Here is a 27,224-nt window from a genome sequence, read left to right as displayed (position 1 = left end):
TTAAACTGCATCACAAAAATAAAAAAAAATATCACCGAAATCCTTTCAATTATAAAGGAAAAATAACAAAAATAAACACCATTTACATACATATATATATATATACGTATAAGTATATACATATTATATATACAGCTAAATTATGATTATCAACAACACTATAATAATTATTATTACCATGAATTTTATTCACACAAATGTGCCAACATTATGAAAACTTTTATATTTTCTTTAATATTGAAACATGCAATGAGGACTATAAATGTGCAAGATTAGCCGTGTATACCTGTGTATGCGGAAATGTAGAAGTATATGCTATAGATATATTTAAACATAGGTAAAATAAAAATTGTACAATATTGGTACAGTACATAATTTTCGTATATTCAAGCAAGTATATATAACATTTTTATAATATATGGATGATTGCCAGAAAAATATTCAAGGCTAGAGTGTTATATTGCATCTACTTCTCTGTATACTTGTGTACACAAATTATAATCCAAAAAATTTTCTATATAAACGTTTATGTAATAGGGCTATATACTAATGATATATACATGAATATATATATATGTATATATAATATTAATATATGAATTTAAGGTATTAATATATGAAAAATTTTATTGCAGAAATATCTTTAAATGCTGCAATGCATGAATATTGAATATGGTTTTACACACATTAAAATATTTTATAATTCGTATACATATTTTTACATACTTATATATACACAAACGATCATTTAATTTCTTTTTTTTTTTTTTAATTTTTTCATCTTTTTGAATAATAACGTAGAAACTGAAAATTCATATTATTTATTAGATATGTGAAAAAATTTTCTTAAGGAGATGTAATTTCACCCCCCCTACAATGCATCTACAAATTTCATATAGATATACAATGTATATAAAACTAATAAAATGAAATAAAATTTATGAAAGTTTTCATTATTTTGCACCAATTGCATACAGTACTATAGGTTCTATTATTTTTCTTATTTTTAATCTGGCTATGACAATATTGAACTATTCAATAAGTTGTAGTTCAGTGCAATTATTTATCTCACTTCAATATTTTATAAAACTCTTTAAAAATGTAAAAAAAAATTAAATAGAATTTTCAATTTTAAAAAGTTTAGAAAATATTTAAATTTTTCTGAACAAAAATTTCAAAAAAAGCTGAAATTGATTTCAGTAAATAAAAATAGCAAGCAAGGTATTGTTGGAAGAAAATATTAAAATGATTGTTAAACCAATGAAATATTAAAAGAATGCTATTTGATCAAATTTACGGGAAAATTAACATAAACTTCTTGTAATGAAATTCGGAATTTTTAATTAAAAATAAATTATAACAAACTGAAAATGCAAATCCGATGGAAGGACAACAATATTTAAAATAGAAATACGTATTCAAAAACTAAATTATTTTCGTCTATCTATAGCACCATAAGTTACGATTACTATGAACACAAGGAACACATTCAATTATCAACATTAAAAATCTAAACCATTTATGAAACCATTAATAAATAATATGAAAATTTCTTGATTGTTCATTTATTTCCTTAGTCATTTACTTTGATCTCAAAATGTTCTATTTATCTTTCACTAAAAATTTTATATTACATACATAATATGTATATAATTTGGAAAGTTTTGATTGATTCCCCAGCACTCACATGCATATTATTTTATGTATATGATTTGGTGTGAAATATTCATCATACAACGTAATAGTTATTTAAAGAATATACGAAATACACAAAAAAATTGCTATAACAAAATTGCAAAATTAAAATTTCGTAAAAACAAACATCAGTCGTTAATAATAGTTTTCTAAAAACTTTCGAAGCGGAAAATTTAATTATATGCATACAAAATATAAACTATATGTATACATATGTATGAAAGCAAACACTATAATTGCAAAGTGAACAATTAAGTTGAAAATATATTTAGGATAATTTGAGCTAATCATGAATTATAGTGAACCTAATTGAAATTTTGGTTGCATTAATCATTAAGTAGTATTTTCCTTTACTTATTAGAAACAACTGTTTATAACATAAGGCAAGTAGAAAAACAATTGAAATAAAGAAACTCCTAAATTTTAAATCAACTTTAAACTTCGTAAACGATTAATACGAGTATGTAGTTTGTACCAATAAAGAAAATTTATAATTTCGAATAGATTACATAAAAATAAGACTAATTCGCATAATAATCAATGAAATTAAAGTCTATTGAAGTGTAATGTTGCAATTGCAAGTAAATATTATGTTTTCTGTGATTTCAAATTACAAAAATTTCTTAAAATTTTTTTAAAGTAAACAAACTTGAAATTTACTTAATAGTTTCACATTTATTTGCTATATGTCTGGGATTAATTCCACCTAATTAGAAAAACATTCATGGTAAATAAAAGAAAACAGAAAGAAAATCCAAAAGTATCTTTAATCATTGATTTTAGTGTTTGCCTTTTTTCTATTGATAATCAAGTGATAACAATTAGCGAAGTTTTAAAAATAAAAATTTAGTTAATTCTCGTAAATTTAATTATAAATAAATTACTTAAACAACAAAAGATAATTAGACTTAATCTAAGCCAAAGCATAATGAAATGATCCGGGAAATGTTCATCATTGTGCAAAAAACAATTATGTAACACATATACGTGTACATATAAAATATATATTATGTATATAAAATTTATAAAATTGAAAAAATATGGTAGAAAGCAAAATTCAAAGAACAGTTCATTAACTAAGTCAAATTACCCAAAACAATTCTACTTCATTGCCTTAATTAACTGGGATAACAAAAAAGGAATTCAGGCGTACAAAGGCTAACAAAACATTCATCCATTCATATTGTTGTACTAGATAGTTCAAAAGGTTTAATTTGCATCAAGAAAAGATTCTGCTATTATATTGAACCCAATCCTTCGAACCCACTAATAAAATTTCGATACAAGTTTTCATTGAAATCATTTTAACCGAAATTAAGATAGAAAAGTGCGCAAGCAACGACATCTGCACACCTGTAAAAATACCAATTTCTTTTAAAATAAGTGCATTTCGACATGGTGCGATCAAATATACTCCCTTTATTTTATGCAATACAGTCGGTAAAATATACTAAAAATTATTAGTGAGAGAATAATAAATTAAATTTAATATTAATGTCCTTGAATTCTTAAATTTTATTCGTATTATGTACAACACCTCTCTATTATACTCTTTTATTTCAAACAACAATAAATTTTATAAACTATCAATTGCAGATATCCTTGGAAACTTTAATAATATTTTCTCTCTCTCTTTCTACAAAATGATTATATAAAAACAGTTATACATAACCTTATACAAATTTGAATTTTTTATTTTGTTTTGACAAAAGACCTTTTGGGTGATACAAAAACCAAAAACCGAAAAAAATACAGCTTTATTATATAAAGTCGGAAATTTACAATTCAAACAATTTGCAATTTTACTTCCTTAATATAGAAGTATGTGGGAATAAAAAAAAGGCGTTTAAATATTGTGTATAGCAGTGATTCATATGTATATTATGTCTGCATATATGTACATATGTGTGTATATATATTTTATATAGAAAATTAACGTTTTTAAAAAGAAAAAATAACTATTATATATTATAATAAACAGTTAAAAATCCTGTCTGAATTAAAAGCGTAAAAAAGGAAATAAGTGAGAAGTACAAGTGAAAATTATTTTTTGGCGCATTTTCATTTTCATATTACGTATATATGTATGTAAATAGGTATGGTATTTTATTGTATTACTTGTTTAGTTATTTTTCTCTTCGTAATTTTTTCTTTTCTTTAGGAAAAAAAGACTACTCATATACAAAAGATGAAAAAAAATTGAGGGAGAACCTAAAAAATTCAATTTTATGCTCATGTTTCGAACAATTAAAGATGAAGTTACTGAAAACTGGTATAAAAAGTCACGGAAATAAAATTTTTATTAAAAATTTAATTTTTATGACTTTAATATGAAAAAATAAAGAGATCTTAAACAATTTTTTGGAAGGTAACAACTTTTAGAAAGAATTTTATATAATACATATACATATTAACACTATATACACAAACTATATTTTCTGTGAGTATAAAATATTGACATACGTATACATACTCTTACTTTTACTTTTTGTACAATGTTCTAGAGCAATACAATAACGGTAGTAAATTGTTATGTTCAATTACTTTACATAAATTTCATATAAAATTTGTGTACTGTTAACTCAACACAAGGAGTCATGGTACCTCATATACTATTATTTTGGAAAAACTTTATGAATTCTAAAATTTTGTATCTAAAAAACTAGAAAAGTTTTAAGAAACTTTCCCATATTGAGATTAATATGTATTTTACAATGTAATTTTTTGTTATATAGTAACACACCAATTATAGAGAAATTAAAATAATTTACCTTCTGTTTTCATATACTTACATATATAAATTTTTAATTAATCAATGGTCAGAAGTATTATAGAATTTTGCGATGGGACTCATAAAAAGTAAGCTTTTTTCAATTTTAATTGTTTTAATGCTTTAGTTTATAGAAATTTTAGCTTATTTAGACAAATTCGGAACTAAATAAGGTTACTTAATAGGACATTATATAAACAATTTGTAAAAGCCTTAAATATATACATAAATAAATGTGGTCTTAAGTTCTCTAAAATACAAAACTTTATTAACTAAAAACTGATAGTAAAAAATAACTTATTAAGAAAGATTAAGAAAGCATCATATTGAAGCAGAGTTTCGAAAATTTACAAGTAAACTAGCTTCTAAAGAAGTTTAAGTTTAACATATTGTAGCATACTACATAGATCTTAACTCTTTAACTTGGTTATTCTTTTTTAATTTTAGTAAGAATCCTTTAATACACGTATTAATTATAATACACGAACTAAAAATAAAACAATTTTTAAATGATTTTAAATGAAAACTGAAGTTTTGTAGTCATTTTTTCGATATTTTGTATATATAAGTGATTATTTTTTACTTGAAAGAAAAAAATACTATGCATTAACATAATATTACGTACACAAACATACAATTTGTATGCATATATTTAAACATTTTAGTTCTTAGATTGCATTCAAGTGATTTTTATATAAGTTCATATGCCATTAACACAAAACGAACGGTTAAGGACTTTAATATGATGGTATAGCACCACTAGAATTCAAAGTATTATAACAAGTACGAGAATATATTTATATTATGTATATTATGTATATATATATAAACTTTATAAGGACATGTGATGTAGTGTAATGTATACTATTTTTTTTGCAGTGGCTTATTTTTATTTTCTATACTATTCAAATGTCCTTATCTATATAAACACACATATTATATAAACTGCAAAAACAATTTGTTTTAGTAGTACTTATATTACATGTAATATCTATACACAACACACTATTACGTTTGTATATGCAAATTTAAAACAAGTTTTTCATATATATACACATTATGTATAAATTCTTTAGGTTTTTTTAATAAATATACATCATAGGGTATATATGGATTTCATTAAAGTTTTTTCAAGCTCTCATTTTTATATTGAAACTATTATTTACATAATATGTATAGTATAGAAAAAGAAAAACCAAACAGGTTAGGTAATTATTCGTTAAATACAGAGAAAAGAAAGGATTTACTATGAAGATTTAAAAAAAAAAAATTTGTAACATTATTCTTATTATATATAGATCTGAATTTCCATTTCTTTATATAAGAACACCATATTAAGTATGTTATACACTGTATAAAGGAATAGTAAATTTTGCCTTCCGCAATATTCTTACATAATATATGTATGCCCCTATTTTCTGAAGTGTTAGTGTAGTTTGCTAGACTGATTATATGAGTTTTTACATCTGGCCTCTATAAAAGCAGTTCGGATTGATTTTATTTCCTTAGAAATAGGAAATATTAATATCAAGTTATACTTGATTAACTAACCCCTATAATTGCATTCTCACATTATAAGGTCCATTATATATTTTTAATAATTTACTTTAAATTAAAATAATAGTAAAAATTTTCCGATTCCATTAGATAAAAGTTAGTATGTCAAGCGCTAGAAATCACTTAAAATCTGAAAACAAAAAAAAAAAAATAATTGAATCTCCTTTTTATCTTGTTTTTCTTAAAACTGACGGGAATGGCTCAAATTTTTTTCCCATTTTAAAAAACATAATAAAAAAATTTCTTTTTTTGTTTATTTGTCATCAAATACAACAACACCTACTCAACTTGAATCAAAAAGAATTTTCCCGCATTTACTAATAGTAAAAAAAAAAAAGAAAATTAAAAAAATAAAAACAGAAAATTTTCTTTTTTTATTAAAGGTAAGATGGTATGTACATACTAGCACACACTATACTAAAGGAGTTAAAAAACATTATAAAAACATTGACTGCAAGAATAGGTGAAAATTAATGTTTTATAATATAGGAGAAAAAAAGACAAGAAATCAAAAAAAAAATGTTGAAACAAAACATTTTAGTAAAAGGATTTTTTCAGCTCTTGTTTCTATATCTTTTCTGTACTTATTCTTTACAATATTTTGAATGAAATAAAAGACAAAGTCGTAGTCTATAAAAGACAAGAGGGAAATTACATATTTATATACATGTATAATTGAATGTAGAAGAAAATGACATAAAAATTGTATCAAAAAGATTAAAAATGAAAATATGTTTGCAAATTATTAAAGTTCTTCATGTTATACTAATTTTAACAAAATAGTTTTAAAGGATTTTTTTTTTTTGAAACTTTTTAATAATTTTTATAGTATTTAAAAACTTTGCTATATCTTAATACTACTACATCTTGATATTACAAATATACATGCTATAATAATGTTATTATAACAGTTATATAATTTTAATAGGTTTACGATTGAAAAGAGTAACTTTGCTGTAAAAAATTTTAAATGGTATAATTACACAAACAAACATGATATTATGTAAATTAAATGATTTTTTTTTTGTAAAAATTAAAGAGTACAATGAAAATTTAAGATGTTAAAGATAGTTGGAAAAATTTCTGAACTGAATTTTTCTAAATTTAATTGTAGTTTTAGTAAAAAAAAAAAAAATTTTTTTTAACGGGAATATCTGTATGGTTGAATAAAATAACCTCCATTAGAACAAAAACTGCAATCAATTTATGAAATAATTAAAAAAGTTGAAAACTATTGCCTATTACTTGTTGAACTACTTTTGTTTATATGAAAGATCTCTTTCAAAACAATGACTTACATAATTTCTCAATATTTATATTGTCGAATTCTTTTCACAATAATTGCATAAATATTTTGTCATTAAAAATATAAATCTAATTTGCAATAATTAAAAATTATATGTAACAGTGAGCCCTACTTTTAAAAATAAATTCAAGCCTAAAATTTTTTAAATATATTAGAAATATTTTCATTTCAACAAGAGGAAAATTTTTTATATAGAATATTGCATTAAAATAGCATTCGAATTATAGAGAGAGGTTCGTAATATTTTTCACACAGTTATAATCACATCATTTAACGTTATTTTAATATATTTTACAAATATTCATTTATTTATAAAGAAGGACATGTCTTCTATAAAACATGTAGCAATTAATTAAATTCTAATAAAAGAAAATTTAAAATTTTCTTTCGATAAAATTTCTAATGCAAAATTCCCAACTATTTATTGTTTACTTTATATTATTTCCATTAATTTTAATACCATGATAAACAACGTAATATTTAAGTTTTTAGTTCATATAAAAATATGGAACGATAGCGTGTAAAATATCTTATCTTTTCTTTATAAATTTTAGAGTTTCTAATTGAATGTAGGATTGTAAATAAAATTTTATTTTGAAATTCCTTTTCCCAAAATAAAATTAACTGGGTTCTTATTAATGTTGTACATGTCTTGTTTTTAAATTTTATTGCGAACGAGCTTTGGTTTTACGAACAATCTTAAATAATAAATTTTATGAAATTTTTCGAAAATATTTGGTGCCAATTCTCGACTTTCTTTACTTAAACTTTAATTTGCGCTCTATATATACGATTTTTATATTATTTCGTACCAGTTCGTTTTAATATCCATTTTTATTACATTGTTTCGAACAATTTAACTACTTAAATATCTCTAACTAAATAACCTTTATTCATGACTTCTACAAACTAACGTAAGTGAATATAATAGTTTAATTATCATTTGATAATTTTCAAATATTCACTTAGAAGAATAGAAAGTATGTGTATACACTATCGAGTTATAAGGGCGTGTAATAAAAATCAATAATATGTGAATAATTTCATTTTTTTTTTCTACTTTCTAAATTTTTATCAAGGTAATCTGTTAATTTTACTTTTACATAATATATACATACATATATATTTATTTATAACATAGGAAAGTATAATAGAAATAACGAAATTTTATGTGTCGGCCAGCAAATTTATTAATGTTTTTCTTCCTTATTCACTTTTTATTTCTATCATCAATAAAAATTTGGAAAAAAAAAGAAAGAAACTCTCCCCTGCTTTTAAAAAAATTTTCCTCTTTTGTTAGATTATATTACACATTTGTATATAATGTACAGATATTATAAAAACTCATCAACATAATACGATACTGCATTATATTAGACAAACTATTAAAGCTTTAAGAATGATATTTGTTAAGTAATTAAACCTTTTACGTTTAATATATACACCGTAAATAGAAAAGTACCCACCCCAAAACTTGAAGTAGTTGAATAAAAATTAAAAAGAAAAACGATATAAAATGTTAGAAAATTTTATTGGGATACATCAATCTCAGATAGGAAAAATACAAAAAAAAAAAACAAAATCTCACCTGACTGGTCATTATCAAAATAAAATACATTGCACCAGAACACGAAATAAATTTTCTGTTGTATTTATTTAAAGGCAGGGTGAATACTATAGTTTTTATTATTGCTTCCATTGTATATTGTGTATGTAAAATCAAAATAAAAAAAATAGAATATTTGTTAGAGAAAGTCACTTTAAATTCTATATACACACACCTATAAATTTTTGATTTTTCAGATAGTAGTGAATAGTTTTTAATATTAATCACCAGTCTTGGTTTTTGAGTATAAGAAACGTTTTCGTAGCTATTTGAAGCAATTTGACAGTTTATTGTGATTATTTTGAACAAATTATTTAAAATTAATTAAATTATTAAAATACAAGTACTTAAACAAACGCGGTTCATTTTTAATTCACTGAACAGAAGAAAGAACGAATAACAGAATTGAAAGAGTGAGAGAAATACTTCTGTACGCGAAAAATAGCGTATTAAAGCGAATATTTTGATTTTTTCAAAAATCACACAAATTTTCGTAACAAGTTATTTGTAAGTCGGTACTGAGAGGGTTAATATGATAATAAGAAAAACTAATAAAAATTTAATTGAAATTTGAAATTAAAATGGATTTTTTCCTAAAATTATGCAATTTTGGAAAATTTAATTGTGTACTTACTTCTTCTTGCTGATGTTACATGATCCATTTCTTTTAATGATGATGATGACGGTTTTGATGATATATTCATAGCATTTAATATTAATTCACCTTCAGTTAATTGTTTTTCAAATCTTTGATCTTCTTCGATTTCGTGTTCGTATTGTAAATTTGCTAATGAAGTTTCAACAGAATCTGAATGTATTGCTAAATCTCTTTTTGCCTTATAATTTTAAATAAAAAAATCAAATTATTACAATAATTAAATAAAAATTTTGAAATAATAAATATTTTTGAAATAATATTTTAAAGATATTAAATTTTTTGGACGAAATAAAATAAATATATTATGATGTATATAATAACATATAAAAATATTAGTATCTAACTAAGTAATTATACTTGTTTCTTAATTTTTGTGTTAAATTTGATTGAATCAACTAAAAATAATTGCTCTAAATAATTAAATAAACATTTAATTCCACTACATATTTTATATTATTGTAAAAATCTTAATTAAGTAAGTATACAGAAATAAGTAAGTAATATTAAGTAAGTTTACAAAAATAAATTAATATTTTCATAAAAAATCAAATGAAATACACAATATGCATGAATTAGTTTATGTAATAAATGGTATTTATATACTTTGTATTTCTAATATCTTTGTACATATATAAAAATTATTACAAAACACACATTTTTTCTTAGTACAATAAAAAAATTTAATTATTTCTTTGTATAATATTTTTGTGTATTTTCAAGAGTTCTATACATAAAAAATTAGCTCACTTCGAAATAGAAAAAATAGAAAAAAATTAAATTTTATATAACCAGATGTTCAATAGTTTAAACGATTTTTTAAAATAAATAAACATTTTAACATTAATACCAAAAATTTCTATTAAAACACAAAAATAAAAAAAAATTAAATTAAATAAACTTACCTTTTCCAAAGCGTCATAAGCTTTTTTATTTTTTGTTGTTGAATTTTTTGATTTTCCAACAGCATTAAATGCCAATTTTAAATCGTCTCGACGATCCTTTAAATTTTTGAATTTTCCCCAAAAATAAAAAGAAAAATAAAAATAAATTAAATAAATAACAAATTTTTAAAATTTTAACAAAGTTAAAAATTTAAATTATAAAATTTTACGGAGAAAGCAATAAGACAAAAAACAATTTCAATTCTTCAAATGAAAATTAACAATTCCAACAGTTTTCGAGATAAGTGGATTTCTAGTTTTTACTTCATGTAAAACTATAAAAATACACAAAATAATTGAAAAGGTAAGAAAGTAAATAAAAAATCACTTAAAGATTTTCATTTACATCTTTTATTTAATGGACAATTGCTGAAGTGAATAATTTATAGATATGTTTGTATGTTCCAATTCATGAACTACAAGAACACATAAATACAAAGTTGATTTGATTGAATATTTGAACTGTGGGTATTATGAGCAATTTCCACAGTTTTTGAGACAAGTGGATTTCTTGTTTTCAACCTTTTTAATAAATCTCCCCTTCAAAAGTGTCTATAATACAGAAATAGAATCTCTATAAGATTACAGAATTAAATTCCGTCTGACAGATAGATTCTACTGTTTTTCTATTTTCTTAAATTTTAAATTTATGCAACTCTAACGCACCTTTTTTTTATCCCTACTGTTAAATACAATTTTAATTTTATATAAGAAAAAATTCAGAGCAAACTGCAAATAAACTTAAAAAAAATCAAGTTTTCAGCATTATCAAGCATTAAATAAGTTTTCATTAATTTGCATTAAATATCAAATTAGTATTGGATTTACGTACCCACCATTTTAAAGTTGTCGTACACATAAATGATACCTACAGAACCGTGTCTATCATTCAACAATTTGTTTAAATTTTATTTGATTTAAATGCTTACCTAATTTTTGTACATAGCATTGCTTTATTAAAACTTGAAATTTACTAAAATTCAATCAACTTCAAATGTACTCTACTTTAAATATAAGAAAATTCTAACAACAACTCTAAATGATCTCAAATGATCAAAAAATTTAATTTGAATACGAAATCAATATATTATTAAAATAAATTTTACAATACAAAATAATTATATGTTAGCGACATGGAAATATGTAAATAAAAATAGGAAAAAGAAAACAAAATAGAAGTGTAACACCCGCACTTGCATGTATATAGTTTTTCTTTATTTATTTAGACAATCGCGTTTCTTTTAAAATATATTTTTAAAAACTCTACACACTTTCACTTTATTCTTATATACACAATAAATTTATTCTCAATTTTCTTTCAATTGTTTTTATTTATTTCATTCGCTTTTTTCTTGTTTTTTTTTTTTTTTGTTTTTTTCTTGTCGTTCCCGAGACACAAAATTGAAAATTTTTCAGTGAGGTCGCGACTTTACACGCTTTTAAGAGGAAAATTCGGCATAAACTGACTAAATAAGTGAATCGTCTGTAAACCAAAAAAAAAAAAATTTTTTTTTGAAATTCAGTTTTTTTTTAATTTTGTTTTTCCTCTTCTATTCTAAAAATTATTTTGAAAAAACAACAAAAAAAAAAAAAAACAGAAGAGTTCTGTGTTTTTGGTTTTTTTCTTTGTCCGATTTAAAAAAAAATGTGGAGAAAATCTTTAAAAGAATTTCCGCGATTTAAGAAAACTTATGCATATTATGTATATAAGAATTTAAGAAAAGGAAAATTTCATATAGCCACAAGTAATATAAATCTTGTAGTCAATATAAAAGTCTATGTTTGTATTATGTAAAATAGTTGATGATTTACTATATAATGACTTAGTGATTAAAGTCGAAAATATACATACATACATATGTATGAAAAAATATAATCAACAATAATATTATAAATGTAATATTACAATTTAAAATGGGTCAAAGTAAATGAAGACATCAAAACTGTTATTATCTAAGTGTATTTTAAAATTTACCACATATTTACATAAATATGTACACATTGCATATTGCACACTAAATTATAATTAAAAAAATTATTAAATTTTTAATTCGAAAATTGTTATAAGATTTCATAAATGAATAAATTATGCTTATATAATTTATTCAATAATATTGCCTTTAATACAATCTTCTCACATTTAATTTTACCCTCTTGTATACACAAAATATAACTTTAATTTTAATTCAAATTGAACTTGAACATTTTAATAACAATATACGAAGGGTTGATTATATTGATTTAACTTAAAGCTATATTGATTAATTTAATCAAAAAAACATAATTTCAATTCAGTCAAATGTAAATTTAATATTTATAAAAATTATATATGTACATAAAACTAAATGACATTTTATCATGCAAAAATCAAATAAAAAATTTGAGTTCAATACAAAAATTTGAGTAGGGTTGTAAAAAAAAATTTTTTTTTTTTTCATTATTTTATTCATATTTTTTTGTTTTTTTACACAAATACTTTGTGGTAAAATTTTTGGATAATTTTGTAATTTAAAATGTACTGAAGGTTTGAAGAAAATTGTTTATTAGTAAAACCTTTTACATTATTTGATTGTAAAAATTTTCTTCTGTAGAATCACAGTTGAAGTAGCTACACTACTGCACCCAGTAATATTTTCAAATAAGTTGAAATTTGATTTCAACATTAGATAAATTCTGGTAAATGGCAATTGATTACAAACTAATATGCAATTTAAAACATTCGCTCCGTATTCAATTTTTTTTTTTTCTAATTTGACTCCTTTCCTTAATTACTTATAATCATATCCAAATAAAATGAATTGGCATTTTATTTTGTAATACGCCTCTGTATATAATTTCTGAAAAACCATATCCAAATAAAATATGATGGGCTTTTGAAAACCACTATTAAAATCTCATCTATATTATTGGATCCTACAACGTTTATAAGTTTTATAAAACGACAACATTTACATTAAGTACATCGGTGCCGAAATCAAATTAGATTCACTTAACCACTACGAATAATGTCATAATTTGATTTGAATTCAATTAATGAGTTGTAATTGTAGAAGACAAAAATTCTGAAAGTTTTAGATTTTGGAACTTAATCTGTTCCAACATTTCCAATATTTTGGCTATGCATATATTGTACATTAACGAATTTGCCTTTGTTTTAAATTTATTCACACTGAAAGAAAGTTTATTTTTAAACTTTCACTTAACTTTTCAATTTCTTGACTGAAAAATAATTTTCCGAAATCACTTGTTTTGTTTTTTTATTCTTTTTTTTTTTTGTACTTCTTAAGTCTTTTGTTGTTTCAATTCTATTTTAAGGAATAATTTCTCAGTATATTTTAACAATATTCGATTAATTTCTTAACGAAAATTCAATAAATTATATAAAAAGAAAGGTCATCACGTAAAATAATACAAACGAAAAAATAAAAAAAAAATGATGAAAAACGACAGAATTAAAGAATTTTTCAAAATCCTCTTAAAATGAGTGGCAGCGGGTGGAAAGATTTTAGACATCGCTGAAAATAAAATCATAAATTTTTTTTTTATATTTCTTTTCGTGTGATTGTCATCGCAGTCTAATTTAATGTCTACTCGGGAACAATTAAAATATAAAAATTCCCGAAAGCAAAAATTATTTTACAAAAATTAAAATTAATTATTTTAAAATACATTTTATTACCAAAACAACAGGAGGGTAATAATTTAATAAGAGGATTTAAAAAATTTAAAATCAGAATTAAATTAAAATTATTTTAATTATAATGAAATAAATCTTCAAAAAATTTAAGAATTTTAAAAATTAATTAACATGAAGCGCAAAGTGTTTGTTAAGTTATCGATAAAATTTTGTAATTCTGAGAAAGGAAAACGTAAAGAATAACTAACAATATTTTACTCGATATAATGGAATTTCTTGAAATTAAAGTTAAAATTAAAGTGTTCAATTAAAAATTCATTTGCAAAACTAGAAAATAAGTATACAAATTGCTAAATCGAAAAATTAACATGTATCAGATCGTTCGCCTTCAAAATCAAATTTGAAATTGTTTGTTGTATGTGGATACAGTTCGAACGTACTGATGATTTTTCAATTCGACGAACCGGGAAATGTTATCGGCGATCATTGTCCAAAACTGAACATATAGACAATATCAACGCCGTTCAATTTACAACTACATTACAATTACAATTAAAAATTAAATTTATTTTGTAACAAAGTCGACTGTATAAAAAGTTGTGTAGAGTAAGGAAAACATTTGTTTACATGAACCTATGAGACACAGGATTTTTATAAATATACTTTCAAAATATAGCGAACTTTTAGACAAGGAAAAAATATTCGCAAAGTTGTTTCGAGGTAAGATGTTAAAATTTTATTCTATCCAAAAAAAAACCTTGTTATATTAGAAATTAAATGGCACACTGTTTTAGAGGAAGAAATTACATAAAGAATGGTGAAATACTTTAATAAACAGTTATAATGGCTGATTTGAGAAAGAAGTTTGCCACATATTATTCGCATTTTTAAATTAATTTTGAAAACTTCTTTATTTTAATGTGTTCAACGTAAGAAATGGTATTCAATAAAAATTTCTCGTGCCATTCAAAAATAAAACGTCACAAAATATAAATCAATTCGCTTGTTCGACTTTTTTTCTTATAAAACCCGAAAATGTTACATTGCCCTAATTTTACATTGCACTATAAAATGAATTTAATTTTAATATTTTTAACATATATGTATTTAAACGATGGTGATTATTATTACTTTTAATATGCAATTGGATCTTTCATTTTAAGAAAAAAGTAAACATAATAAAAACCGCGATACTAAAACCAAAATTTTCACTCATAAAATAATTTAATAATTTAAAGTAATAAATTAAAAATAAAATATGAACATAAAGTATGTTTAAAAATTAAAAGAAAAAAAATTTTTATTACTTAAAATAGCTTATCATATAAATTTTGGTTTTGTTCCAAAAACAGAAACATATTATTAATGTGTGTAAACACGTACATGTACAAAATATCGAATACAAAATTGATAAAACCTAAATAATGTTAACCAAATTTTATTATTTTAAAATTATAGGAAGTAGAGAATAAAGCACACGACCACCCGAAAAATGTGTTGTTTTTTAATTATAAATAAATCATAAATTAAATTAATATTTTTTCATAATAAAAACTAAAAATATAATTCGAAATTCTTATATGAAACAAAAAATTTAATTTTATGTTTAATTTTAGACATAGTCTTTAGCATTTTAATGGATTTATGTCAGAACAACTGCTTTATTTTTATTAAAAATATATATATGAATATATACATATATAAATATATATTTCTTTTGTCAGAATATGGAAAATTTATTCATATTTATAAAAAAAAATTGTGAAAATTAAAAATTTTTAAACAGATTAAAATTAAAGCTTAGGGACATCAAACATTTTATAATAAAAATATATGTACATATATGTATGTATGTTTATATATGGGTCACTATAAATATAGCTTTCTCCTTAGGATGATTGAAGCAATTGTATTTGATTTCATTTTATTTTCCCTGATTCCCACTCATCATTTTTTCATATTATTTTGTATATTTTATATATATTATTTTATAATATAAACAGAAGGGTGTTACCAACTAAACATACTATAATGAATTTTGTTATATATTGAGGCTAAATTTCACATTGAGGATAGATAAATGAAAAAAAGGCAATAAATAAATGAAACTTCTATGTGAAAATGGAAGATTTTTAACTTTTTAATATTTTCTTTTTCTAAAAGTATTTTAACTTTTCTATAATTTTCTTTTGGAGCAGGATAAATAAATTATACTGCGTATTAACGTTTAAAAAATGCCACAGTTGAATAAGTTCTTCAATATATACTTGAAAAGTAAATATAGAAGTTTCAACGCAGATTTATAGATAATATGAATTGAATGAACTTTTTTAAAAAAAGAAAATAAAATCTAGGAAAATTTTAAAGTATTTTAACATCCATTTGCATAATGTAAAAAAAAATTAAAATTTACATATACATACATACACATATGTAAAATATAAAATGTGTATGATATTTTGAAATATTTTAATAAATTTAATCAAAAATACTAATCTATCGACTACAAATTTCAAATTTTTTTTTAAAAACACAATTAAGTCAAAACACTTTAAATATAAAAAAAAAAACATATTTTAAATACTTTCAAAACCAATACCCGCCAAACCAAATTCAATTTATATTTAATATAGCTACATAATATACGCATAATATGATTGATTGACATTTCTGTTTTAACTTTGAATGCTCATTTTGACAACTCTAAAAAATTGAAAAATAAAAAATATTAAAAACATTTTAAAATTTCAAAATTTCATTGATTTCCAGATGTTTTTTTTTTAAATTTTTAATTTTTTTTATACACACACTATAAGTATGTATGTATAAATAGTATACAAATGTACAAATGTATAAGCGTGTATAATTACACAGCAATGTACATAAAATTCAATTTTTTTTTCAAATTTAATTTATTATATCAAATATTTTAGAATTTATTAATTTTCGGAATAAAAATATTTCACTCGTAACCCATATTTTCATCATTTTTTGCACGTGAAAATTTTTTTGATTGTTCAAAGAACAAAAAATTATAAATGATAGCATTCTTATATATGTATGACACATTTTTTTATTTTCAAACAAAATAAAAAATGATCTTAATAAATTAAATTTGAAGAAGGAAGAACGAATGTTCTCAACCAAATATTTTAGAAGGAAAGGAAAATTTTAATAATTTTTAACTGAAGAGATAATAATATTGTTCTTTTTTTCAAATTTAAATAAAATTTATTATCAACTTGGTCAACCATATGATTGACATACTAATGAAAGATAATCTTGAAAATTTGCCAAAAAAAAAAAAAAAACGTTTTTTTTTTACTATGCTTTAAAACAAATATGAATAAAAGATTTTCTGGAAGAAAAAAATTTTCTCTAAAATACATATATCGTACTCACACATACATACATACAGAATAATTTTTCTTACAGGTGATCAAAAATAAGAAAATCAAAAATTTCATAAAGCAAGAAAAATTAATAATACTAAATAAAAAAGAATTACTGGAAACGAAAAATTAAAATTGTCTCAGCCCAAATATATGCAAAAATTTTTTCAAAAAAAAAAAACAGGAATTTTCACTTATAGTTTAGGAAATTTATGACTTTCTTTTGTTAGAGATTAATTGATTACTATATTTAAAATTTAATTTGTTTATAAAGAAAAATTTATTTGATTAGGATTTAGATTAAATTTTTTTTTTTAAATATGAATGATTGGTCATTGTTAATTTTAACTATCACTCAACTAACTACAATAAATATTATTTTGATTTAAAAGCGATGATTACCTTCATCAGGATTAAAAATACTATTCAATTATTGTTTATTAACATTTTTAACTATTTAAGAAAATAATTATTGATAATTTAACTTAAATTAAATTATTTAAATTTAACTATTTAAGAAAATTACATTGGAATATTTCTTTTACAATACCGCAATAGACCATCTTCAAGTATTTTACAAGTATGTTACAATATTTGAAAATTGTTAGAAAAAAATAAACTACATTTTAGAACTTCATTCATTTTCAGACTAAATATAGTTTTCATCCATGGCTCATTCCAAAGCTTTAAAACAGAGACATAAAAAAATTCTAAATTTATAAACGTGAGAAATTTTTTTTTTAAGTAATAAGTATTTTTACGATGATTTATAAGTATAGAAAATTTTTTAATTTTAAAAAAATGCTTTATGATCTAAAATTAGAGATGGAAATTTGTAACAAAATATTTTTATATCCTACATCTTAGTGGTTTAATAAATTTAAGCAGACATATGTTCAATTTTGTCTTATATATATCCTGGTTAGGGTGGCTATTATAAACGAAATAAAGCTAGCTGCATCAAATTTGTTAATTAAGCATCTATATGCTATAATGCGAATCAACTGCAAATTAAGAATATAAGCAGTTATTTATACTATTAACAATCTGCACAAATCAGTCCTTTTAACAAATTGGAAAATAAATCAAATAGTTTCTCTTTTATGTTTTGCATTATTGTTATATATACATTTTTTGGTACACACATTACAACATTCTTTATATCCGTTATAATAAAATAAATTTATATTCTTTATTATAATTTCAAAAGAAAATCACTCATCATTATACGAAAATTACCAATTTGCATGCCATTTCATCATAAAACAATTATTTTTAATAAAAAAAAATAAAAATATTTTCATAAACCACCATTCAAAGAAACTCATAATATACGCAAGTTGTATGTACATGAAAAAAGAAAAGAAAATTTTAAAAATAGTAACAAAAAAAAACTACAAGTAACAAAAACATTTTAAATTTAGAATTTTTTTGTAAATAAAAAAGAAAAAAAAAACAAAAACCGCGAGTAAACATTGATGACGTCATTTATTAATACAAACGAGAAAAAAGTGTGAATAAACCTTTAAGCACTATAAATTTTACACATAAAGTGATAATAAAAGAAAGAGATAGATAATATTTGATAATAAATAGAAGTATAAGAGACAAAAAGAGGAAGTCAGGAAAGAAATTTTTTTTAACTTATAAAACTTCGAAAACACTAACATAAATTGGAGTAGGTCGACGTGCACGATGCGACTTATGACTTGTAGGAACCTCTAATGATTTAGTTGTTGATAAGCGAGATTTTGAACCGCTAACATCCAAAGATTTAATTGCATTAGATAAAAACATTTTGGTATTTTTTTTTATTTAATTTTATTTGAAATTGTTAATCACAACGATAGTCTTCTCTTTTTAATATTGAATCGTACTAAAATCAGGTGTTATACAACTTGGAAATAATCAAATAATTAAAAATATACGCGAAAATACGCGTTTTGTTCCGATCACGATATAAATTTATACTAAAAATTAAAATTTTATGAAATATATTTTTTTCACTATCAAGGTATCAACGTAAATAATTGGAATTCTCCATAATTATATTAGAAGAATATAAAAAGCAAGAAAAAAAATGATATTAAAGGAGAAAACAAAGGCCAATTCTTTTGTTTTTCCTCCCAAAAAACAAAATGTCTTGAGTAAAAATTCAAATAAATATTTTTACTCTTAACCCAAAGATAAAAAAAAATATTTGAAATTTTTCTTATTTTAAAATACTCTTTAAATTTATTATACAAATATTTTAGCACAAATTTTTTACTTGTTATGCGAATGATATTTATTTCATAATGCTTTTTAAACAAAACTTTCTTTATTCAGGACAAAATTAGATCCAGTCAGCGACTGATGTTTATAACACTAAGTAGTACGAAAATAGATCGAAAACTTTTTAGTTTATTTTAAAAAGTAATCAATCTTCTCATTCTTAAATTATATTTTTGTCATTAATAACGTTAGCCCATTAAGATATTGGTCTAAATACTGCATTAATCTAACATTATCTAAGTAATTAAAATTTCTCTAAAACATTAAATATATGCTTCTAGATTACTTTAAATTCATAAGTCAACAAAACGTACTGATACTATTCAGGCTCCATTGAATACATTCCTTCTAAGTGAAATCAATTTAGCCAAAAATACTGATTTGTAATTCTTTCTACAGAATTAATTGAATATCAATTATTTTGAAAAGTTCCTAAGGCTGTAGTGATTAATAAAATTTTTTTTTTGCTCATTTTCAATAATTTTTTGTCTAATATTTTTGAAATATTTATTTTTAGAGATATTAAATGAAGCATTTTTATATTTTATTTTTGTTTAAATATCGTTTAGAGACGCGTAAAATAAAATTATTATTAATAACTTTTAGAAATTTATACATTAAGTGACACCTAGAAAGCTTAAAATATGTGCGGCTAATTAGCAATTATTTTTATTGAATATTTTTTGTATGGCTATTTAAAATTAAGCTTTCAACCAAAAAAAAGCAGTGAAGGATCGTTTATTTTCTGATAGAAAACTCTAGATGTATTTTAAAACCCATTAGGACATGCATTGAAACAGAATATACTTTCTGATTATGAAATTCTAGAAATTTATACTTACAAACACACATATGTGATAATTTAATTAAACAGATTTTAATGTCTCCTGAACATTCTCAAAAATTTAAAGCTATGATACCGTTTGAAAAAAATATCTGGTTTTAAAATACCTATCTTATTTCATTAAAAAACCGTTTTTACTATACAATTTTACATTAGATAATTTAATTATTAAAACTATTTTAAAATTAATTAATAATACAAGCAAAAAATTTCAATACTTTTACTTTTAAATAAATTAAATTATAATAAACATATTTAACACGTATCTAGCAACCTAAAATACATTAACATAATTACGACTTAGTCAATGAAAAAGGAGAAAATGGAAATCAAGTAAACAATAGCTTTCGACACATGAAATAAAATTTACTTTTAATTTTTTCAAGCACAAAAGAACTACAAAAAGAAAAGGTTTATAAATATATAAGAAAAGGTTTATAAATGTATGTATGTACATTTATGATTGGGGCATTACTATAGTAATCATACACTGGCGCATATATCCTTCATTTCCTTTTAATACTCTTATAATTTCTATGCTTTGTTGCCTGTACAAATATCGTTACACCTTAAAAATCATGTAAATGTTAACCAAAAAATGTTTAACTTTAATTGTTGTAACATGAAAACTTTCACTAATAATACATTACAATATTTTTCCCAAACAACAAAAAATGTTTAAAAGTTAATATCCATGACAACTTGTTGAAAATGTTTGACGCCAAAACAAAAAATTATTAAAACAAATAAATAAAAGACAACATAAAAATTATTTAAACCAAAAACAGAAAACCAAAACTTTTCAATAACTACCAAGTAAAATTATAACAATAATAATTGTTGTGGGAAACAATTTTTTTTTGCTCATTTAGTGTTCTAAGGATTCTTCAATGTGAAACAAGATTTTCTTGAAAATTTAACGCAAACAAAAATATACAGAGTATGGATTTTCGTAAAATTCCAAAATTAAATCCGAATCGAGTTAATCGATGTTATTGTTATTCAAATTGTTGGTGTGATATGAACTCATATAATAAACCTGCACCGAGGACAATAACCAAATTATCACCCAAAACTATTACTAACCCAATTAATAAATTTATTAAAATACGTAATGAAAATGGACAGTTACGTCCAAAATGTGACCGTCTTCAATATTCTGGTTTAAAATCATTAAGCTCAAGTAGCTGCAGTTATAATAGCGGCAGTAAAACTAATACAAATCAAACTCGACGTTCTACTCCAGTATCAAAAATTTCAAATGTATCAAATTATAAAGATGATTTCATTAAAACTCCACCAAATAAATATTCTAACGATGGTACAAATTCACCATTTTATGCCATTAATCATACCGGCCAACGTGAATGGTATGAATTATCAAAAGAACAATTTTGGAGAGCGCAACAAGAATGTCTAACCAGAAATTTTCTTTTATCAGACTACTTTAATAATCCTGCCATATTTTTGACATCGTTGCAAGATGATCAAATTGCTGATTTGAACAAATTTCGTTTGAATAATGCCGAAGATTGTTTTAATGTTCTAAGTAAATATACACTCAATAAAAGACTTGGAATGTATAAAGAAGAAATTCCAATTGAACATGTTTGTGAATTTATTTTCAAAATAAATGGGAGAGGACTATTGGAACCGTCCACAGATAAATTGGAAAAATTGAATAGTGGACGCATTCGATGCCGAATCTGTGGTAAAGCAACTAATATAACAGATTCAAATGGGTTTTTACCAATCGGTAATAATAGTGAACAAAAAGTCCAAAAGATTGTTATTCAAGTCAACAATGTGAAAAGCAATCAACAATTCCAGCAAGGGAAAACAAAAATTCAAAAATGTCAAGGATTTCGAAGAAGAAAAATTAATGAACAAGGAAATAGTTTAGCATTAATTTATCAAAAAAGATATTAACTATATTCAATATTAAATTGTTTTTCTTTACTTTTTCCATAAAGAGCTTCATTTAAAAATTTTGACCATTGGTTTGATTCATTTTCGAGCCAAACTTTAATAAACTATGAAATAATTCTTGTGTATCTTTTCCTTACAAATTTTTTAAATAAAGAAACTTACATTAATTTCAAAAATCCTTCTTTTCAGATCAGATTCCGATTTGCGGTCTAATGGTTTATCAATTAGATCATAAATTCTCTTACATCCTTTTGCTACTAATTCATCAATATTAATTTCTTCATTGGAAACTTTTATTCCAATAGGGCTTGATTGTAAATCATTACGATCTTCTGAAATATCTTTTATCGCTTCCGCACTGGTTGATAATTTTGGAGTTCTGTTTCATAAAATTACAAAAATTATTCATTAAATTTTCGATTACATTTCAGTAAATATATGCTATAAAAATAAAATTGATATACATATGTATATATATCATACTGAAGGTAGATTCGCAAACGACTTACTTTGATTGTTGAACTTCACGGAATTTTTCACGTAAAATTGTTTGAGCTTTCAAAACAATTTGTGATAGTCCACCAGGTTTACCGTGAGTTTCTAAAACTAATGTATCACCCTGTGATATTAATGTAGCTGCATCAGGTGCAATTAATAATTTTAAATTTTCAATCACACTAAATAAAAAAAAAAAAAAGAAAATATGAATCAAAAAAAATTATAGAAACGATAAAAAAAAGTCTTAGTGTTATTTGAATTTTCACTTAACAATATTTCAAAAACAATCATTTTCATCCCAAGTTTATATATGCCATACATAATATGTTCACATATGTATGTATATTTTACGATCCGTTTGAGGTCGTAATGTCACTACTTCGACGTACGACTAATTATAAATAAGCATTTACGAGCACAACTTATAGAACCAAAATTATGACCATTAGCATTTTTAAATTTAAAAATGGATATACATATTATTTCACTATACACATTTAATTCTGTCTCATGGTATCAATTAGAAAAATTACAATGTATCTTAACAAAAGCATTTAATTCAAAGTGTTGTTTAAAACCATTTAACTTAAGTTAATTGTTTTTGAAAAGTAACTGAATGAAAAATGAAGTTAATTTTAATAATTGAATACCTTTCGTTATCGTTGCTGGCATCAATTTTCTCTTTGGTTGCTTCCAGCTTTCGTATCATATATTTAGCAGTTTTATCAAATTCCTGTACTCTTTGTTCCAAAGAGGTGGAACTTCTATAAAGCTCATAACGTGGCCACGTTAACGTTATATTCGAATTATCATGATTATCGTTATTACGACTACTACTACTACTATTGTTATTATTACCTCTATTAACACCGATATTAGTATTTAATGATGGGGATTGTGGTGCTGTTGTAAATTTAATATTTGAACTTTTTGATTTTGGTGTTTCAATACGACTCTAAAATAGATCAACAATAATTAAAATTATAATTTATATCATATCAATAAGTAAATATGCATGTTCGTTGTTAAATAATTCAGTTAAACAAATATAGTGGATAATAAAAAGTTACTACATGCATTTTTATTTTATCATAATATAATGTATTAATAAAATTTAATTAAGTTCATGTTAAAAAGTTTACTACACAATTTAATAATATGCAAATAATTAATATTATAACATTACCATATCACTATCTGATCCAGTTGGCATTTCAAATGAAAATCTGGGTATATCTTCATCATCAGAAAACACAAGCGGTTCATCTAAATTTTCTTCAGAATTATAAAAGCTATCACGCTCATTATTACCTTTCTCATTATTTTTCTTACTACTACTATTATTTTTATTGTTATTAATATTATTAATGCTATTATTACATAATTTAAGCCTCTTCGGTTTTTTTGGTGTTTTTGGACTTCGATGTACAGGTGTAAATGACGTTTCAATTGAATCATGTTCAGCTGATATTGGTGCAGCTACCAATTCATTTGAAACTTCCATAACTAAAACAAATTCATCATCTTCAGAATCTCTTAAAATATCTCGTTCGTTATCAGTACTTTGATGTTCCTTTTCATCATAACTAATACGTTGACGCTCAATTTTTAGAATACCGTCTTGATTATTACCCTCTCTCATTTCAATATCATTATTATTGTTATTGAAAGCCTCTTCTAATTCCTTCTCTGAATCATATTCAATTAAACTATTTTCTAAACTTGTTTTACTCCTGCTAGCAGCACCACCTTCCAATTTTATTGATGAATCTGTATCAGAATTACCATCAGATAGATCAACTGTTTCAACAAATTCCACCTCTAGAGTATTAACTGTTTCTAATAAAACAGTTTCCTGCTTTTTACTATTATCATTATCTTTTGCATCATTATCACTGTTCTCATCATTTTCTAATGTAGATGAATCTATTTGTACAACATTTGCCAAAACTGACATTTTATGATGTTGTAAATCTTTTTCGACTACTTCAACAATAGCAACATTCTGTTGTTGCTGCTGTTGTTGACGTTGCTGAACTGAATTCTCAATTTCTTTCGGATCAAATTTATTCTGTTGCATTTCCTGAATATTTTGCCCACTTGATATTTGTGAAAATAATGCACTCGATTCAGCTAAATGGAAGGTTTTTGGTAATAAATCTGGCATTACATTACCATTTTGATCGGAATCAGAATCAATGTTTTTGTCACAATCAGCATTTGATTCTGCATTTGATATTTGTGTTGAATCCGATTCCTTTGCTGGAATTTCATTATTTTCATTATAATTAGTTGTTGACGAAGCTGATAATCGATCGGGAGTTTTATTTGAATTCGAATCAACGGTTGATGAAGATGGAGTTCTAGCACGACGTTGCCTTACCGTATCGCTAACAATTACAATTTCAGTATCAGGATCCTGAGGATCTGTTATCGTTGTTGGAGTTTGTGGTGCTGTTCTTGTATTGATAGTATCCTATATATTTAGGTATCAATAATTTTTTATAAATTTTAAATTTTTTTTTATTTCTTTTATTTTGGTGTTTTTCATATGAATAAATTTTTTATTAAATGAAATGAAAACAGATTGAAAGGAAATGGAATGGTAACCCGTTAACCAAAATAAAAAAAAAAATTATCAATTTTAAATAAAATATTAGAAATTTTCGAAAGTTTACTAGGATATTTTTTTCTATTAAAATTATTATTTTACGAAAAATTTTGTATTACGAAAATTACTTTTATTAAGAGAACCATTGAAACAATCACCATCAATATTATAAATTTAAAGTACGTAATAAAAAAATTAAAAATAAAAATAAATAAAAAAAAATGTAGGACAAAATGAAAGAACAGCGAAGCCCAATGATGAAAATGTGTACAAAAAAAACATCCAATCTCCGGTAGGATCCATTCAACTGTACTTTATTTTTTATTTGCTAATTTTTTGACTGTGTTAAAGTTGTAAAATGTGTTAGAAAAAGGATGAATTTTTTTTTTTATTTTTTTCTGAAGTGTTTATTTTTTTCCTACTTGTGTTTTCCATAACCATTATATTTATATATATATATTTTTTTTTCTTTTTACATGTTCCTAAAAGGTTTTGTGGAGGGATGAATTTTTCAATATTTTTTTTCACTTTTCCAATTTTAAAATTACAAAAATAGCAAAGTAATGTAATGTTTTTTTAATGAACTTTATATACCCAGATTATCAAATGTTTTTTGAATTGCTTAACTAAAACTAAAAATATATGTCTATAAAAAGGTGAATTTTTCTAAAATAAAAAAATTAATTTAATGTTAGTAACAATTGTAAATATGCAATTTAAGATTAAATTTCACACTATTAATATAAAAATTAAATTTATTTACAGGTTAAGATTAAAATTGAGAAACAAAGGAAATAAAATTGAAATAAGTTCATTCTAATAAAAAGGCTCAACATGGAAGTTTGATTCGAAAATTATTTACAACTCAGAGTCAATCCTTTTCCAATTCTTATTTCATAAAAATAGGTATAAAAAAAATAAAATTGTGGAATTTAATTGAACTTAAACTTATGTGTGCATAGAAAATTAAAGGAAATGTTCTAAATATAACAATTTTTTTTAATACTTAATATTATTTTGATTGCGAAGCTGTGACTAACAAAAATTTATCTGTAAAATATCATGTTTTTCTAGTACATATTTTATTTTTCTAAATAATGTGATTGTATCAAAAATTTTATATGGGTAAATATTATACTAATTTTATAATTTTTGATAATCAGGTAATTTCAATAGTTTTCATATTTTATATAAAATAAATTGTATTTTGTATTTAACTTCATTTTATGTACATTTTGATTTGCATTTTAAAGCTTATATGTACTTTCAGATACTTTCACAGAAAATCTAAATAGAGATTCATGTTTACTTAATTAAACTTTAACTGAAATTCAATCACAAAATGTAAAAAAATTAATAAATAAATGATTAAGATAAAAAATAATCGACATTACTTTCAAAATATGAATGAACTTTTAGTAATATTAATGGTTTAACATACAAATGAATTTAAACATAAAAAACAAGCGATTTGTATTGTTTCTATCGTTATGCACTTATTGGTGA

The 27,224-nt window shown here is 22.9% G+C and overlaps 1 protein-coding gene across 1 annotated transcript in view; it reads right to left on the bottom strand.

The window, feature by feature from the left end:
- The window catches only part of LOC129614070 (dystrophin, isoforms A/C/F/G/H-like), a 94,655-nt gene that overhangs the window by 47,671 nt on the left and 19,760 nt on the right, over positions 1-27,224 (bottom strand). Inside the window, exons 9-14 of the mRNA XM_055528458.1 lie at positions 24,294-25,583; positions 23,758-24,062; positions 23,119-23,286; positions 22,772-22,988; positions 10,495-10,590; positions 9,569-9,770 (exon numbers count right to left, since the gene is read on the bottom strand). Coding sequence (XP_055384433.1) covers positions 9,569-9,770; positions 10,495-10,590; positions 22,772-22,988; positions 23,119-23,286; positions 23,758-24,062; positions 24,294-25,583 — 2,278 coding nt within the window. The remainder of the gene's footprint in view (positions 1-9,568; positions 9,771-10,494; positions 10,591-22,771; positions 22,989-23,118; positions 23,287-23,757; positions 24,063-24,293; positions 25,584-27,224) is intronic.

Source organism: Condylostylus longicornis, unplaced genomic scaffold (assembly GCF_029603195.1).
Source record: "Condylostylus longicornis isolate FDR11 unplaced genomic scaffold, ASM2960319v2 ptg000100l, whole genome shotgun sequence".
NCBI classification, from domain to species: Eukaryota; Metazoa; Arthropoda; class Insecta; order Diptera; family Dolichopodidae; genus Condylostylus; species Condylostylus longicornis.
This window is presented reverse-complemented; position numbering and strand designations above follow the sequence as displayed.